The following is a 15,121-nucleotide window of genomic DNA, read 5'->3' on the forward strand; positions in this document are numbered from 1 at the left end:
TCCCGTCAGATAAAGAAAACCTCTGATTCCTTGCGGCGTGAGCAGCATGAGCATTCTGGGGTGGTTAACCATGCGAAGAGTAGCATATGTTACGAGTATGTCCAAGCCTATGATAATAACTACACTTAGATCGAGATCTTTCAAAATGATCTTCTCCTCGTCGATTCTCCATAGACTGAGATGTTCGATTCTCTGTGGTTTGAGATGTGAGAACAGAGGAGTCAACGGTTGGTGATGAGACCACTATGTGATTAGGAGGCGTAGCAATTGAGAGAATAGTTCATCAATTGTAGGAGCTGTAGGACTAGCCAAAATGTGATCACGCACCGAATCAAGGTTAGTAGGAAGTCCAGTAAGTGTAAGAAACAACATATGTCTTTGCTGTTGTTTTCCAACGTTCGTAGTGACTATCATCAACCTCTCAAATTCCTCCCCGACTGCATATACCTGTCCCAAGTAAGTAGACATATCTGATTTTTGTTTCTTTAAGTTGGTCATTCGAGATATGTCATTAGTGTATAAAGCGCGAGCCTTTTCTCAAACTGAATATCATGTTTGGAAGCACCGAAACAAGGGCATCAACTTAGCATCAATAGATCGCCGCATGAGACTACATAATTGAGCGTCAACCTTCTCCCACTATGCTTTGGCCTTTTCATCTACCTCACCAGCCTTTGCCTTTTCATCAACCTCCCTAGCCTTTCGCGACACCTTGGCCTTGCACCACAACTCAATCGAGGAAGCCCAAGCTAAGTAGTTTGGACTTCCCATTAACGATTCTGAAATGATCATAGGGCTTGAACTTCCAATTCCCTTATTTCTGGAATTAAAAACATCAAATCTTAGAGACATGACTCAAAGCTTTAAGAAAATCTTACCAAAAGGAAAAGATGAAACAGATTTTGCAGGAAAACTCAGATTTCGCTGGAAAATTGAATCTAAATGCGCCGGAATTTGACAAAAGCTGGAAAATATGGCTCGGAACAGCTCCAAGGAACCAGATCTGTCGTCGGAATCTGCTGGACTCGCTGGATCTGTTGTTGGAAGCTGTTGGGCTCGCTGGAAAAATTAAAAGTGATCAGAAATTGAAGAAATTGGTACGGCTTGGCTCGGAATCCATGGATGATCTCAACAGGAAAATGAATTAATCAAAAAAAGTTGCCGGAAACTCTCACACGCGCAGACAGACGTGCCGCCGGTGTCGGAACTTTGAGAAGCGCGTGGGGGTGTGTCGCTGAGGTTCTGCCGGAGCAGCTTCTTGGGGTTTGATCGCCGACTGATGCAGGCTAGTTCGCATCATGATGCAGGGCTCGAACCTGTGATGGTGTGACCCAAGTCACAAACCCCTCAACTTTTGTCACTTGAACTAAGCCCGGGGGAAATAGTAAATTATTTATGATTAGGAATCAATTGGACTAGGATTATTGTAATAATATCACATTGCATGTATGAATACCTAAGAGCTGAGAAGTTGCTCCAATGCATTCTTTAACTTTCTACTGGTCTCTCATAGTTTATACTCTGCCTAGTATCAAAAGTGATAGGGGAAAGAACTCAAGTTTTCAGCATTGTCTGAATTTCTCAGTAGATCAATGTTCGTTCTGGTCTACACGTATTCACATCATATATTTCCTCTTTTGACCATTCTAAAATAGTCCAACATGTTGACAGATGGAGATTTTTCTTTATTCCACATAATCTGTAGCAGTCCAATCCACTCTCTAGCTGTCAAGAACCCTCCTGGGGAGACTACATTGACACCCATCTCCTCTCCTGTAGTTCCCCAAACCTCTGATGACCTTTGCAATTACTATGAAAAATTACTTGGCTCGCAGACTTTTTGTTTTTGGTCTGATACAGTCCCCACTTTGTGGGATTTCACTGGGTATGTTGTTGGTCTGATACAGTAAAATTCTGTTAATGGGACAAGGGACTGTGGACCATGAATACTTAGAGATTACCGATGAAATATTGGTGTGGGAGAGAGTAAGTAAATTGTGTAGTTGCTGTGGAAGTTACATCCAGCTGAAAACCTTAAGTTTATGGATAGAGTAGTCCAGAACAACCCTTTTGAAAACTGTGTGAGACAAGGAATACTGAACAATAATTGAGAGAAGACTTATATTGATTATTCCCTCAAGCTTTGGTTGTTTATATGAGGTACATCACCTGTTATAGAATAGGAAGAAAATCAAGGTTACCCTAATTAATTCCTATTGATTCTACAATACATTTACATTAATGTCATAATATCCTTAAAAATTCCCCTTAGATATTCTTAAATCTTCCCCTCAACCTGGTGCATATCAATTGTGTGTGCCGAGCTTGCTACATATGTAACTAATTCGGATATCGACAAGAGACTGAATATTTGTGCAAGTTGATTTGACTTTACAAACTTTGTGACAATGTCTCCATAGATTATCTGTTTCTCTGACAAAATGATAATCAATTTCTATGTACTCGGTCCTCTCATTTTTTCTTGATGAAGTAAGAGAGATATCATTGAAAGTCATCCAGAAGATGCAGAATAGGTACGGAAGCATTAGTAGTGCTAGCTCCAGTGCATATGTAGCTATGCTAAGTTTAAGGAGCTAACAAAATCCAAAAAATTAATAGGGCAATTTACAGGGGTAAGGCTACTCCAGCTATAGAGGTTGACTAAACAGCTAGCCTTTGAAGTGTATGTTGGAGTTGAAATTCCGTCAAAATATCTGCGATATCTTTCATTCCATAAGCACCAAAATATAGTAGCTGGGATCATCCTCCAGATCTTCTTGATGGCTTTATCAACTCTGCAGAAAATCCAGCTTTCATAGGCATCTTTAATCGACTGAGGCTGCACCCAACTCAGTCCAAAAATAGAGAAGAAGAAATTCCAAAGATGTGCTGCTACTGGGGATTTTTTTTAACCCCTTCCCAGGAGCTTCCCCCTTTTGCTCCCTTGGTGACTCGAACCCACAACCTTCGGGTTGGAGGTGGAGGGTGCGTACCATCTGAGCAACCCCCTCTTGTCCATATGCAGCCATGCTTAAAATGTGCCGTGGTGGTATTTGAACTTTTCCGCTGAAGCACGCGGGATTGCACTTGTCACTCTTCTGAAGGATGTTGCATGATTTGTTACTCATATAGTTGCTTGTTACTGTATAAAGATTTGCTACTATGTTGTTCATCATCATTTTTTGTCATGTCTATCTGTTTTTGACTCTGTCTCATGTTTTGATTTGGCTACAGAGGATTGAGAGAGAAATTCCCTTGTTACAAAAGCGCATTGAGCATGCCAATGAAAAGGGATGGCGCGAACAATATCCTTTCATATGTCTAAAGGCTCTGCTTAAAACATGTTGCATCTTCTGATGGTTGCAAGGCAAAAACTGTTCTTTAATGCAGCAATTTCCATGCCTGCCTAAGGGAAGCATAGTTAGTAATTGTTTTCTGCAGATTATATGTTGGTAATCATTCTCGGAAGCTCAAATTGTTCATATGCACAAGTTTAGTCAGAGGGACTATACTCTAATAACTAGCAACTAGAGAAACAAGAGTCATTGTTTGAGAGTCTTTTGATCTATTTGCACCTTTCATGTTTCTGGACTGAATTCCTGTTTCTTTGTGAATGGTATCAAGTCAAGATCGTGCTATTGAGAAAATGTGTAGATTTGTTTCTGGTCAAGAAAAAGTTTGGTTATTCAAATCAACTGTGGCATACTTCCTTCCTGACTGCAATTTTATGGTTCCTGGCTGAAACTTATCTCCTCACTAACAAAGCCTGAAATGATGCTTATCCTGAGGTTTTATGAAACTCCAATGCCTTCTTGATCAATAGCATTCTTGTGTTTTTCCAATTTACCTTGTCACGAAATAAGTCTTCAAACACCAAAACTAAGCTTAATGTGGCTTTTTATTTTGTTAATAGTTATTCTGTCCATCCCAAAATGTGTCACCTAGTGTGTCCTTTGTGGTATTTTATGAGTAATACGTCAAGTTTTTTGTTATGTTGACTTTGGTAGAAAGGCTCGAATTTTTCTTAGCTAGAAATAATTTTTGCATACAACAATTCAATTTCCTATAAACTAATTGCATGTTATATTCTTTCAAGCTTTCTTTGACATCTTACTAACTGCCCATTCCGCTTTTTCACATTTCAAGCCATTGTCTTACACTTTTCAACCAACCCAACTTTATGCTTCTTCATATTTTATTACTTTTAATAACCTCGGGTAAATTAGTTCTAGTGTAATCTGAACGGAGAAAGCAATAGTTTAAAATGTGAAAAGGCGAAGGAGTTAGTTGAAACAGTGTTATATCAAGTTTGAAATGGTATAAATTAGTACTATATTAAATTTAGCCCCAGAGCTTTGGTCTAGTGGTAAGAGCGCACCACATGATGTGTGGGATAGGTGCACGTCACTAGTTCAACCTTGTTGTAGACAACAGCATGGTATTTAAGTGGAGAAGGGTAGAGGGGGGTCCATTGTTCACCGATTTCTGAACCGTGCACCACTGGCCCTCGGGGATTTCTCGGTTATTAAAAAAGTATGAATTTATAGATTGTTTTGAAAAATTAGTTTATATAGTCAGTATTAGTTTGAGATGGATGTGTGGGCACACTAGGAGCGACAGGATTAGAAATGAGGCTATTCGGGATAAGGTGGGAGTGGCCTCGGTGGAAGACAAGATGCGGGAAATGCGACTGAGATGGTTTGGGCATGTGAAGAGGAGAGACATAGATGCCCCAGTGCGGAGGTGTGAGAGGTTAGCCATGGATGGTTTCAGAAGAGGTAGGGGTAGGCCAAAGAAATATTGGGGAGAGGTGATTAGACAGGACATGACGCAGTTACAGCTTACCGAGGACATGACCTTAGATAGGAAGGTGTGGAGGACCCACATTAGGGTAGAAGGCTAGTATATAAGTCTCGTTATCTTTCCTTATTAGTAGGCGCATTAGCGCATTATAATTTCTTGTGCTTTGATTTATGTTATTATTTGCTACTTTCTGTACTTTGATTACTCTATTTTATCTGTGCCGCTTTCGTGATTTGCATTTCCATATCGCTTTGAATTCCTTGATTATCCTGTTTTACTGTGTCGCTTGCATTATTTCATTGCAATATCGTTTTAAATCTTTTAACCTTATCTGACCCCCTTTTTATGCTTCTATTGAGCCGAGGGTCTCTCGGAAACAGCCATCCTACCTTGGTAGGAGTAAGGTCTGCGTACATTATACCCTCCCCAGACCCCAAGATGTGGGATTTCACTGGGCTGTTGTTGTTGTTGTTGTTGTTGTTGTATTAGTTTATAATACTTTTAATTATTCTGGAATAGTTTTTAGTTTGTGTAGTTAGAGGTAAAAAAATCCATGTAGCGATATAAGTCAAAATATTTCAAGACAGAAGACAGAGTAGGTTAAATAGTTTGGAAATAAATTAGTTGAGAAACCTGACACTGGGTCTAGCTCACTTCAAAATTTAGCTCAAGTAATGAGAATTGTCCAAGACCTTCAAGGAGGATCAACCCATATACTTAGCCCCATGTAGATTCTAACTCCCCTTCCCTGTGCACTCAAGACTGAATATCTAGAGCATGGAATAGTATAACATAGGTGGCCCAACATTGGGTAGTCCAACATCAAGGATCCGTCTAACTTTGATACCATGTTGAGAAAATGGATGTTGGGCCTAACTCAACCACAAAAGCTAGTTCAAGTTATGAAGATTGTCCAAAACTATATGAGGAGATTATATACACTCAACCGCCATGGGGTCTTAACAATGTTGAGTACTTTGTGATAGGAGTATTACGCTTGAAGTGATTGAGTCAATTTGCTCGACACATCTCTTTCTGGTTCTTACTTTGGAGTAGCTCCTTCCATTATTCTTCACATGGGGAATTTCTTTCAAGTACATGTGTTTGCGTGTTTCTAAAACTCTGGATATAGTTATTATTGCATGTATAGAGTAATTAGGACAATATCGTTATGTTTAATGGAAAATCCCTATTAGTATGCATTCATTGAGAAGGTTATACAAGTTTCCTTTTGGTTCCTATTTGTGATGGATTGCTTCAATTTGCTTCTGTATGCTAGTTTTCAGGTAAAGCTTACAAAATTATGCCTCTCTTGTTGGGGCTTCAGTGTAAATGCTAAAAGCCTGTTATACTTGCTGATCCTGCTGATGAACCTAACCGTCTCCTTGACCTATTTTAGAGTTACAGTGTTTAAGTGTATGGAGAAGAAGCAGCTGCTACAAACAAAAAAAGAACAGGATAGACTCTTTTCCATGATGCCAAAAGTTGTAGCTGAGGAATTAGAGCCTGAAGTTAAAAATGTTGATGGCCAAAAAGAAAATGAAGTGGAACAAGAAAGTGAAAATTGCTGTTCACCAAAGTCAACTCCTAATGGAGCTACTGACAATTCCGGTGCAGGTGAGTTCTAACATTTCTTTAATAGAACTCAAATAAGTTATTTTTGATACCTGAAACAAGGGTTTTAATCTTAACAGAGTTCCAGAGAGCTGTTTTCACTTGTTTTGACCATGGTTGGGGCTGGGGGCGGTAAACGGATATCGTTTTAGTGGAATGGAAGAGAATGAGAGGTTAAAATGGCTTGAGTAGAAAATGGAAAAGCCAAATTAATTGACTGTCGAGGTGGCAGACAATTTTGATATGGGATGAAGTTAGTGGTGACTTCTCTCTCCCCTCTGGAATCAGTTATTTTTCGGAATCTTGAAATGCTATACTACAACCTTTTCCCCTGGAGTTCAAAAAGTTCCAACTGTCCTGATGGTTGAGACAGATTGTCTTTTTGACTATTGTAATTGGAAAATAAATGATCTTTATTTGTGGTAGATATACAAGTGACCTATGAAGATGTCTAATTTGCTTTGAGGCACCAGTTTAATGTGAGCAGATACCTCTATCATCTAAAGTATTTTGGGTTGCCTTCTGGATATTTTAGATTTGGCGAGACAAGTTAGTGAAAGTAAAGGTGGCTGTACTGTGTTAGGGAAAATGGTGGAGGCGAGAACGATTCTTATGTTCTTCTTCCTTTTGTGTTCCTCGTCTATCATCTTTCCCACCTCTAATTTCATTTTGTGCATTTGATAAGAAAGGCTGGACATATCAGATCAATGATTTCTACTGAGTGAGCAGCGTCGATGAGAATAAACATTGGAGCTGTCAGTTGCCAGCAGAATTAATTAGATTTTATGCTGCAATGTATTGTATATCTTTGCAGTACTTATATGAGGAAAAATCACAGCAGACAAATTCACCGTTTCTTTTGGTTATATACCAAACTGCTACGTGGTTATTCGGTCCCTGTTGTCAATGAGTGATGAGTCTGCCCAAATTGCTAGGATGAATTTCCCTTTTGTTGCTTTATGCAAAATATGATGACCAGCAGGTTTCCCAAAGACTCTTCTTACTCTAGTATTCAATTACTTCTTTAAAGCCAGTCCAGGTCCTCAACCCATCGCCAGAAGACCTCTGCTGGTTCTTTTTTTTTTTTTTCCTCCCTCAATGGGGGACTTAGACAAGCAAGGCCGTGCCAGTTTGCGTTGGGGGAATTATCTGCCTTCCCCAACGCTTGGTGATGCCTTTTTTCTTCACCAATGTTGGCTTTTGTTGAAATAGTTTTAAGTTTTAGATTAAGTTTGTGGGTTCAAGTAATCACCCTCAATCGTTATTAAAAAGAATATGCATGTGCTTGGCCCAAGAAAAAGAGTCAGGCTGAACAATACGACATTAATCAAATTAAAAGTGTGCTCTCTTTGGATGAGGTGGTCACACAATTTAATAGTTTCTTGAATTTAATTTTCTTCCTGCATCAATTTGTTTTTTGTGCTGGTCAGTTCAAATCATTGAACCCTGATCTTGATGGGTAAGTTTAGTATTTAGTTTAAGTATGCAAGGTTTGCAAGCTGGATGTTATGCTTATTTTAGTCATCTTTTGTTGCATCAAATTTGTTAGTCCTTTTTCACTTATATACTATGTTTTGCTTATTGTGAGGGTAGTGTTAAATCTTTTTTGTAATTGTAAGTAGCTATTCACATTCTATTATTCTTTAGTTATATTGTTGCCTGTAATCCAATTAAGGGTCACAGTTCTTTGCTCAGTCAATATCTGACATATGATTTCTTATACTTCCCCCGAGTGTGACTGTATTTTATTTTCAGGAGATACCGTGATCCCATCTAATAGGATTTTTGTACACGGAGATGCATTCCTTGCTGTCGGAAATGGTAATTTTTTCTTCCCCATTTTTTTTGAAATCAAGTGCCTTTTTATTAGAAAAGCCTCCTCATCAACTCTCGATCTTTTGAACTCACCTCACTGAGCTTAACATCCTGTAGACTTTTTCACGAAGGCTTAACTTGACTGACCCAAACGGCCGATTCATAAGGGTCTGAGCATTGATCAGTTGATCGACCGATTATCCCCTGCAATTGACCCCTAAGCTCGGGGGAATCGGAAACTATTGCTTCTGTAAAACGGCGTTTTCCCTTGATTTCCACAATAATGTTTGCTTATGAAACCCCTCCGAGGAGGATTGAAAAAGGAGTTGACTTCTCTAAAAAAAGAGAAAAAACTACTTCATCTGTATCTAGCACTTGGACAGCTCAAGAAGACTCCTTGCCAGGAGCTACTTCAAATGAGATAGGAACGAAAGCAATGCCGAGAGGGGTAGAGAGTGGAATACTAGGAGATATGATTTACTCCGTCAATGTCTGACATATGATTTCTTATACTTTCCCCAAGGGTGACTGTAATTTATTTTCAGGAGATACTGTGATACCATCCAATAGTATTTTCGCAGGTGGAGATGCATCCATTGCTGATGGAAATGGTAATTCCTTCTTCCCCTAGTTTTTGAAATTAACTGCCTTTAGTTTTGTTTCTAATTTTGTTGATTGAGACTGGAGTATTTTGAGTTTAAAAGCCTTAAGCATGCTAAGGTTCTTCACGTTTATATTTAACGATCAAAAGGTGAAAAATATTAGGGTGTGATACATCTTCAAGGGTATAAAAAGGAAGTATATCTGCAAATTCTCATTTGCCTCTCAATGGAGCACGTCCACAAAAAAACAAAACCTTAGTACCGTGAAGACCAATTATGGCACCCAATAATCTAATACTAATAATCATATCATATGATCAATTCATCATCATCATTCTATTATATAAGTAGGAAGCTTCAAAGTGAAAAGTTGAAGGCCAAAATAACCTTAAAGTTGGAGGACTGTTTTACCCTTCAATAAGGATAACAAAAGAAAAAAAGTTCAACAAAAATAACTAAAAAAAAAAAAGGTTAGGTAAGTCAGAAGAAAGAAAACGTGGCTTTTGGTTTTCTTGCAAAGGTGTGTAAAAGCTCAAGAGTTGAAGAACTTTTACTAAGTCAGACTTTTCATCATATCAAATAAATGTAATGATTAGAACATGAAATTCATTATCACTTCATGAAGTCTGCATATCTTTTTACATTCCAAAGAATGAAAACGTAACAATTATTTCATCTGTTGCAGAAACTAATTAGATTGTGATCAATGATCAGCCTATATTAGTGAATTTACGTCAACACTAGCTATGAGAATTACCAGTACAAAAGCTCACTTCCTTCTAGATTCACCTTTTCTCACATTTGAGATTCAGAGTCAGTAAAGAAATTAACGGTAAATGATATATAAGGATTTCCCTGAAAAAGCAGTAGAAGAATAGCACTTAAGTTACAGTTTTAATAGATAATTAAGTTTATTTTCTTCTTTGTTACTTTATGTGAGTATTCATCAAATTGTATATTGAATTTATGCAAGTTTTCATTAAGAAATACTCTCTTTTATTTTATTTTATTTTGTATGAAATAATGCTATTTTTGTTTTGTTTCCTTAATAATCATATAGACTTCTGTAACAATAATGAAACCTTAAGAAGTAGAGTTCTCTATACCATTCTTAGATGGAAACTAAATAAATAATGATGAAATTCCAAAAATCACTATATTCCACATTGTCTTATTTTATCGTGACTTTATTACTGATTATCCTACTTAGTTGTTTGCACTTATTGGGGGTCAGAATCTGAACCATTCAGATCTCAACCAATTAAGTGCGTTCTCCTTTTTTTTTTTTTTTTTTTGCTTTTAAAACATCTTAATGGGTCTTATTGAATCAGATCTGTAACCAAGTCTTAACACCATTTAGACCTAAAAAGACACGCGTCTTTTTTTTTCTCTTTGTATCACCTAGTCTCTTTCGGCAAAAGCAATTTGGCCAATTCTTGCATATCTTTCTCCAACTATCAACCAGTGAACCATTTTTCCTTGGTAAGATTCCAAAATTTCCATTTTGAATTATATATCGTGATTCCACTTTTTCAATGGTAGCTTTTAGTTTTGAAATTAAGGGGTATAAAAAGACCCATTTCAAATATAATTTAACCAGCCTCTTGCAGAAATGCAAGGTAAGGCTGCGTACAATAGATCCTTGTGGTCCGGCCCTTTCCCGGACCCCGCGCATAGCGGGAGTTTAGTGCACCGGGCTGCCCTTTAGTGGCTAGAAGGATGCATCGATAAAAATGGCTGGTTCAGATGGGATGGATAAATTTTAGTAGAACAATGAACAAGGTGCTGCACATCCTTCTATATCATTAACAAAATCGAGAAATTTTAGCCTTGACTCATTCCCTTTTCTTGTTTTATCACCTCTCTTCTGTTTTATCGGGACAATTAAGTTTTTTCAACTGATGAGAAGTGGTGAAATCTTTACATGTCAAAGTGATTTAGCGAAATTTGTACTTCTACCTTCTGAAAAAAGTTTTGTGATGAACTATTCCTAAGTATGTTTTCTGACAATTGTAGTAGATGGAAGATTCAATAGCTGCACTAAATTAATAGGCTTGAATTCTTATCATTAAGCAAATTTTGTATAGAAAATGCAGATTGGATAATTTTAATTAAAGGATTAATTTACGTTAAATTTTTTATAATTACATATGTTTACAACAATTGTTTAATTGATATGAAATTTAATCAATTTTTTTATTTGAATTCTATAATTATCATATTTAAATATAGATAACTTGTGCACATTCATATGTGCATTCAGATTCAGATGTCTTAAGCTTAATGAAAACAAATAGGGCCTGAATAACCTTTTTATGTAGTACAATCATGATATGATTTTTCAACTTTTGCTTGAAAAGTTCCTTTTATGAAGAAAGGCATCATGTTTGTGTGAATAGAAAATTTGAAAAGCGCAAATAAAGAAACAATCATATAGCAGGAATTAAATCATATTATAACTCAAATAAGATCTGTTAAGAGTCTTCACATCAGATATGGGATGGGTAATTGGTCTCCTTATATGGACTTGGACAATGCTGAGCTAGCTTTTGGAGTTGAGTTAGGCCCAAGATTTCTTTTTTCACCGATGTTTGGCCCCCCTATCATATTGTCCATGCTCCAGTTAATGAGTTTTGGGCGTGCGGGGGAGTGTTAAGAGTCCCACATTGATTATTCTCTTATATGGACTTGGACAATCCTCAGCCTATGAACTAGCTTTTGGGTTTGAGTTAGGCCTAAGATCCATTTCTTTACGAGATCAACATTCATCATTTTCTCCTTTAGTTTTATCTTATAACTCTAACATATTATTTAATAATATCTATGTGAATGTTTAAATTGTGTACTAAATTGATCTGGTATTTGTGCGTGCCCTGAGACTAGCAACTTAATAAACAAGTAGTGTTACACACGGGCCTCTTATTGGTTTTTGAAATATTCTGTCTGATTCAATGCAGATCAACATACAGACATGACTCAAGAAAAAAAAGATACTACCATCTGTGTAACAGCTGAAAGAAGTGGAGCAAAGCCAGTTGTTCCCTCTGGAGAAGACGGCGTCATTCAACAAGTTCAGGTCCAGGTGGCTGTTCAACCTGAGGTAATTGAATTGAGTGATGATGATTCAGATGTTGAGGACCAAAAATATGGAAACCAGTCTCCTGATATGAACCCTGAAATCGAAATGTGGTGCTATCGGGATCCTCAAGGAAACATACAGGGTCCTTTTTCTTTGACAATTATGAAATTCTGGGTTGATAATGGCTACTTCGGGCCAAACTTTAGAGTGTGGAAGAATTGGCAAAGCCCAGAAGAAGCTATCTTGTTGATCGATGTGCTTCACCAATTTTTCCACATCAAGTGAAGGTTGTGTTCTAACATCAGTACTAGGTTGGCAATCTCTGAACTTCCGTAAAAAGTTGTTTCAAAGTTGTCAATCTTGGTTGCTGATTAAAAAAAAAAAAAAAAAGGTTTCTTTTGCTTCTTAAATATCTGTATTTATGATCACTGATCCATCGTACACTAAGATACATCTTTCTCGTGAAAATGGCATCAATCCTTGCAGCCATTGCTGCATTTCATGTTTGTTATAGTATTATTACTAGTCATTTTTATTTCTCATTGAGGTGGCCCTTTAGAGTTAGCACAACAAGATGCTGTGTAAGGTGAAGTGATGAACAAAAAGAACTCTGTTGCCAGTCAATAATGTGGCCTTTTTAGCAGTTATCACAGCAAAATGCTCTTTCAGAAGTATTATAAATTTCGTTACCAATCATTTTTAGTTCTCATTAACTTTTGTTACCAAGTGTTGCTGCAATGCTGCATTTCATTAATCAATAACTAGTTTTGGGTGGAAATTGTTTTTTTATACTGCTTGACTGAAAATCCTGAACTCTTTTTGGAACTCATTTTAGGATATAACTGGGTTTTAGAAATATGTTATTCTCTTATAAATTTATTCTAAAACTTCACTCTCAAAAAGTCGGTGAAAGTTTTTCATTGAGGGGATTTGTATTTTACATAAAAAAAGTTGTAACCTGTTTGGTTATATTTTGTTTGATTTTTTCACTCCAAACTTGAGAAAAGTTTTTTCAAGTGAAAAATATTCCTACAAAACTTCATCAATTTTCCAAGTGAAATGTATGTCCAAACATAATTTCAACTTTCAGTTCCAATTTTTTTTTTTTCAACTTAATCTATTTTTTTTTTTTTTGAAATATCACTCTATTCTTGTCCAAATGCAAAAGTTAGCGTGTTTGTTTTTTTTTTTTTTTTTTTTTCATTTTACTGTTTGGACCAAAAGTGTTAGCAATCTTTTTAAAGTGCTCCATAAATGAAAAAGAACTTGCTTGCTAAGGTAGTAATTTATTTATCAAGTAACTTCTGGTGCTCCTTTTCTTTTTAGCAGTAAAAATTAGTGAATACTATATGCTTTTAGAAGACGAGCGATGTTTTCCAGAACCTAAATAGTTTGAAAAGAAAAACATGCGAGTAGGTTATGAATATCTTTTAAAAGATGAAAAACAAATTTAAACATCAAGAAGTGTGGGTGGAAATCAATAATGTTTTATTAGAACATACCTACTAATCCGGCATCTCAATTTATGTGGCACTATTTGACTAGGCACTCAGTTTAAGAAAGAAAGGATTTTTTTTGAAATTTGTAGTTCAAAATAAGTCTTATATACTTGTGTGATTGTAAATTATTTTATAAATTTAAAAACTATTTTAAATATATAAATGTGACATTTTTTTTCGAATATACTTAGAAGAAAAGGTGTCGTATAAATTGGGACAAAGGGAGTACAATTCTAATTAAGAAAAATAAAGTAGAGCAGCATGTTGCTAAAGACTTAACCCTTTATAGTGCGAACAGAACTTAATGCCTTTCATCAGGGTCTCCACCTTATCACTTGAAATAGGGGTAAATCTTAATTAAAATATAAATAGGTGTAAATCTTAATTAAAATATACTTTTGTGAGGGGTAGCTAATTTTTGCATTTCATTGGCCACTCTAAAAAGTCATTGACATTAAACCTTCCACATAACCCCATTGTCTAGAACATTGAGCATCTTCATGAAATAAGACATGGCAAAATGATTGACTAAGCAAAAAAGTTCATCTTTTCGGAATGCTTAAAAAGTCTTTTGTGGGACTTAATTACATTTTATTATATAAGTGGGGTTGTTTTTATTTATATTAATTAAATAAGTGCTTGAAAAGGAGCCAACAAAGAGTCTTCTCAAAAAGAATCTTTCTTGGTTTCATGGAATTGGGTATTTTAGATAGCAAATCACTTCCAATCCTATCTATGTCACGCTCAAATTATGACACTCAACAAACTTGAAAATTTTAATCGACAATAATGAAATAAAATATCCATTTTTTTTTGTTTTTTCTGTTTTGCTTTGTGACAATAATAAAGAACCAATATTACTTAGTGGGTTTCATGTGACATTTTATATGTCTAATTTTCTAAGGTGTGATGGAAGTTGAAGGACAAAATTTACTCATGGGGAAAGTTGAAGGACAAAATCTACTCACATACTTTTGTCACAAAAATATAAATTTACACGTAAAAATTGATTAATTACAATACTGTAATTAGTAAATATGATCCCATTATTTTAATAATATAATAAATTCAATACTATATTTTTAAAAATTGAACCAATAAAACCTAAATAATGAATGTTTTCTGCTTGAGTATCTAAGAAAGGAGTGACATATGTGTGGATCATATTTAGATGTTATTGTCCCTTTAGATATTATTATATAAGGTTTGAAAAAATGGATCCATTGCTTCCAAAACACTAGTTTAGCTTTTTATCCTATTAATTATAAGAACGCCAATAGCACTAGTTTCGTATCTCGTTTTACAATATCCAATTTTGCACTAAATAAAGAATCTTGTATATAAAATCGAAAGAAGGTAAAAAAAGATACACAAGGTTTAACTGAAAAAAAAAGGGTCCTAACGTTACTCTTAAAGACTTAAACGTTTGATTAAGAACTTATATTAGCATGGCCTTGCCTTCTCTTTTCCCTTGTCCTATACCTTTCAAACTTCATGAGGTTTTGTTTGTGGATATGCAAGTCCAATCAAGAGAAAGAAAAGGAAAACAATTGATGAAATCGAACTTTACCCTTTTAAAATATAATATAACCATTTTGTAAGTGAAACGTTAGTTTAATTTAGGTAGAATTTGTAGTGGGATAGTTAAGGTATTACCATGGGCAATTAGCAGGAATGCCCTTTGTAGTGGTGTAAATTTTATTAAAATT

The 15,121-nt window shown here is 35.9% G+C and overlaps 1 protein-coding gene across 5 annotated transcripts in view; it reads left to right on the plus strand.

Moving 5' to 3' along the window:
- The window catches only part of LOC132644555 (uncharacterized protein At5g08430), a 52,039-nt gene extending 39,430 nt beyond the window's left edge, over positions 1 to 12,609 (plus strand). For all 5 annotated transcript variants that reach the window (XM_060361146.1, XM_060361144.1, XM_060361145.1 and 2 more), the window contains 5 exons: positions 3,235 to 3,305; positions 6,209 to 6,420; positions 8,173 to 8,238; positions 8,778 to 8,843; positions 11,792 to 12,609. In XM_060361146.1, coding sequence (XP_060217129.1) covers positions 3,235 to 3,305; positions 6,209 to 6,420; positions 8,173 to 8,238; positions 8,778 to 8,843; positions 11,792 to 12,198 — 822 coding nt within the window. In that variant the 3' untranslated portion in view covers positions 12,199 to 12,609. The remainder of the gene's footprint in view (positions 1 to 3,234; positions 3,306 to 6,208; positions 6,421 to 8,172; positions 8,239 to 8,777; positions 8,844 to 11,791) is intronic.
- Positions 12,610 to 15,121: the final 2,512 nt, after the last annotated feature.

The sequence above is a fragment of the Lycium barbarum genome, chromosome 6 (genome assembly GCF_019175385.1).
Source record: "Lycium barbarum isolate Lr01 chromosome 6, ASM1917538v2, whole genome shotgun sequence".
Lineage (NCBI taxonomy): Eukaryota > Viridiplantae > Streptophyta > Magnoliopsida > Solanales > Solanaceae > Lycium > Lycium barbarum.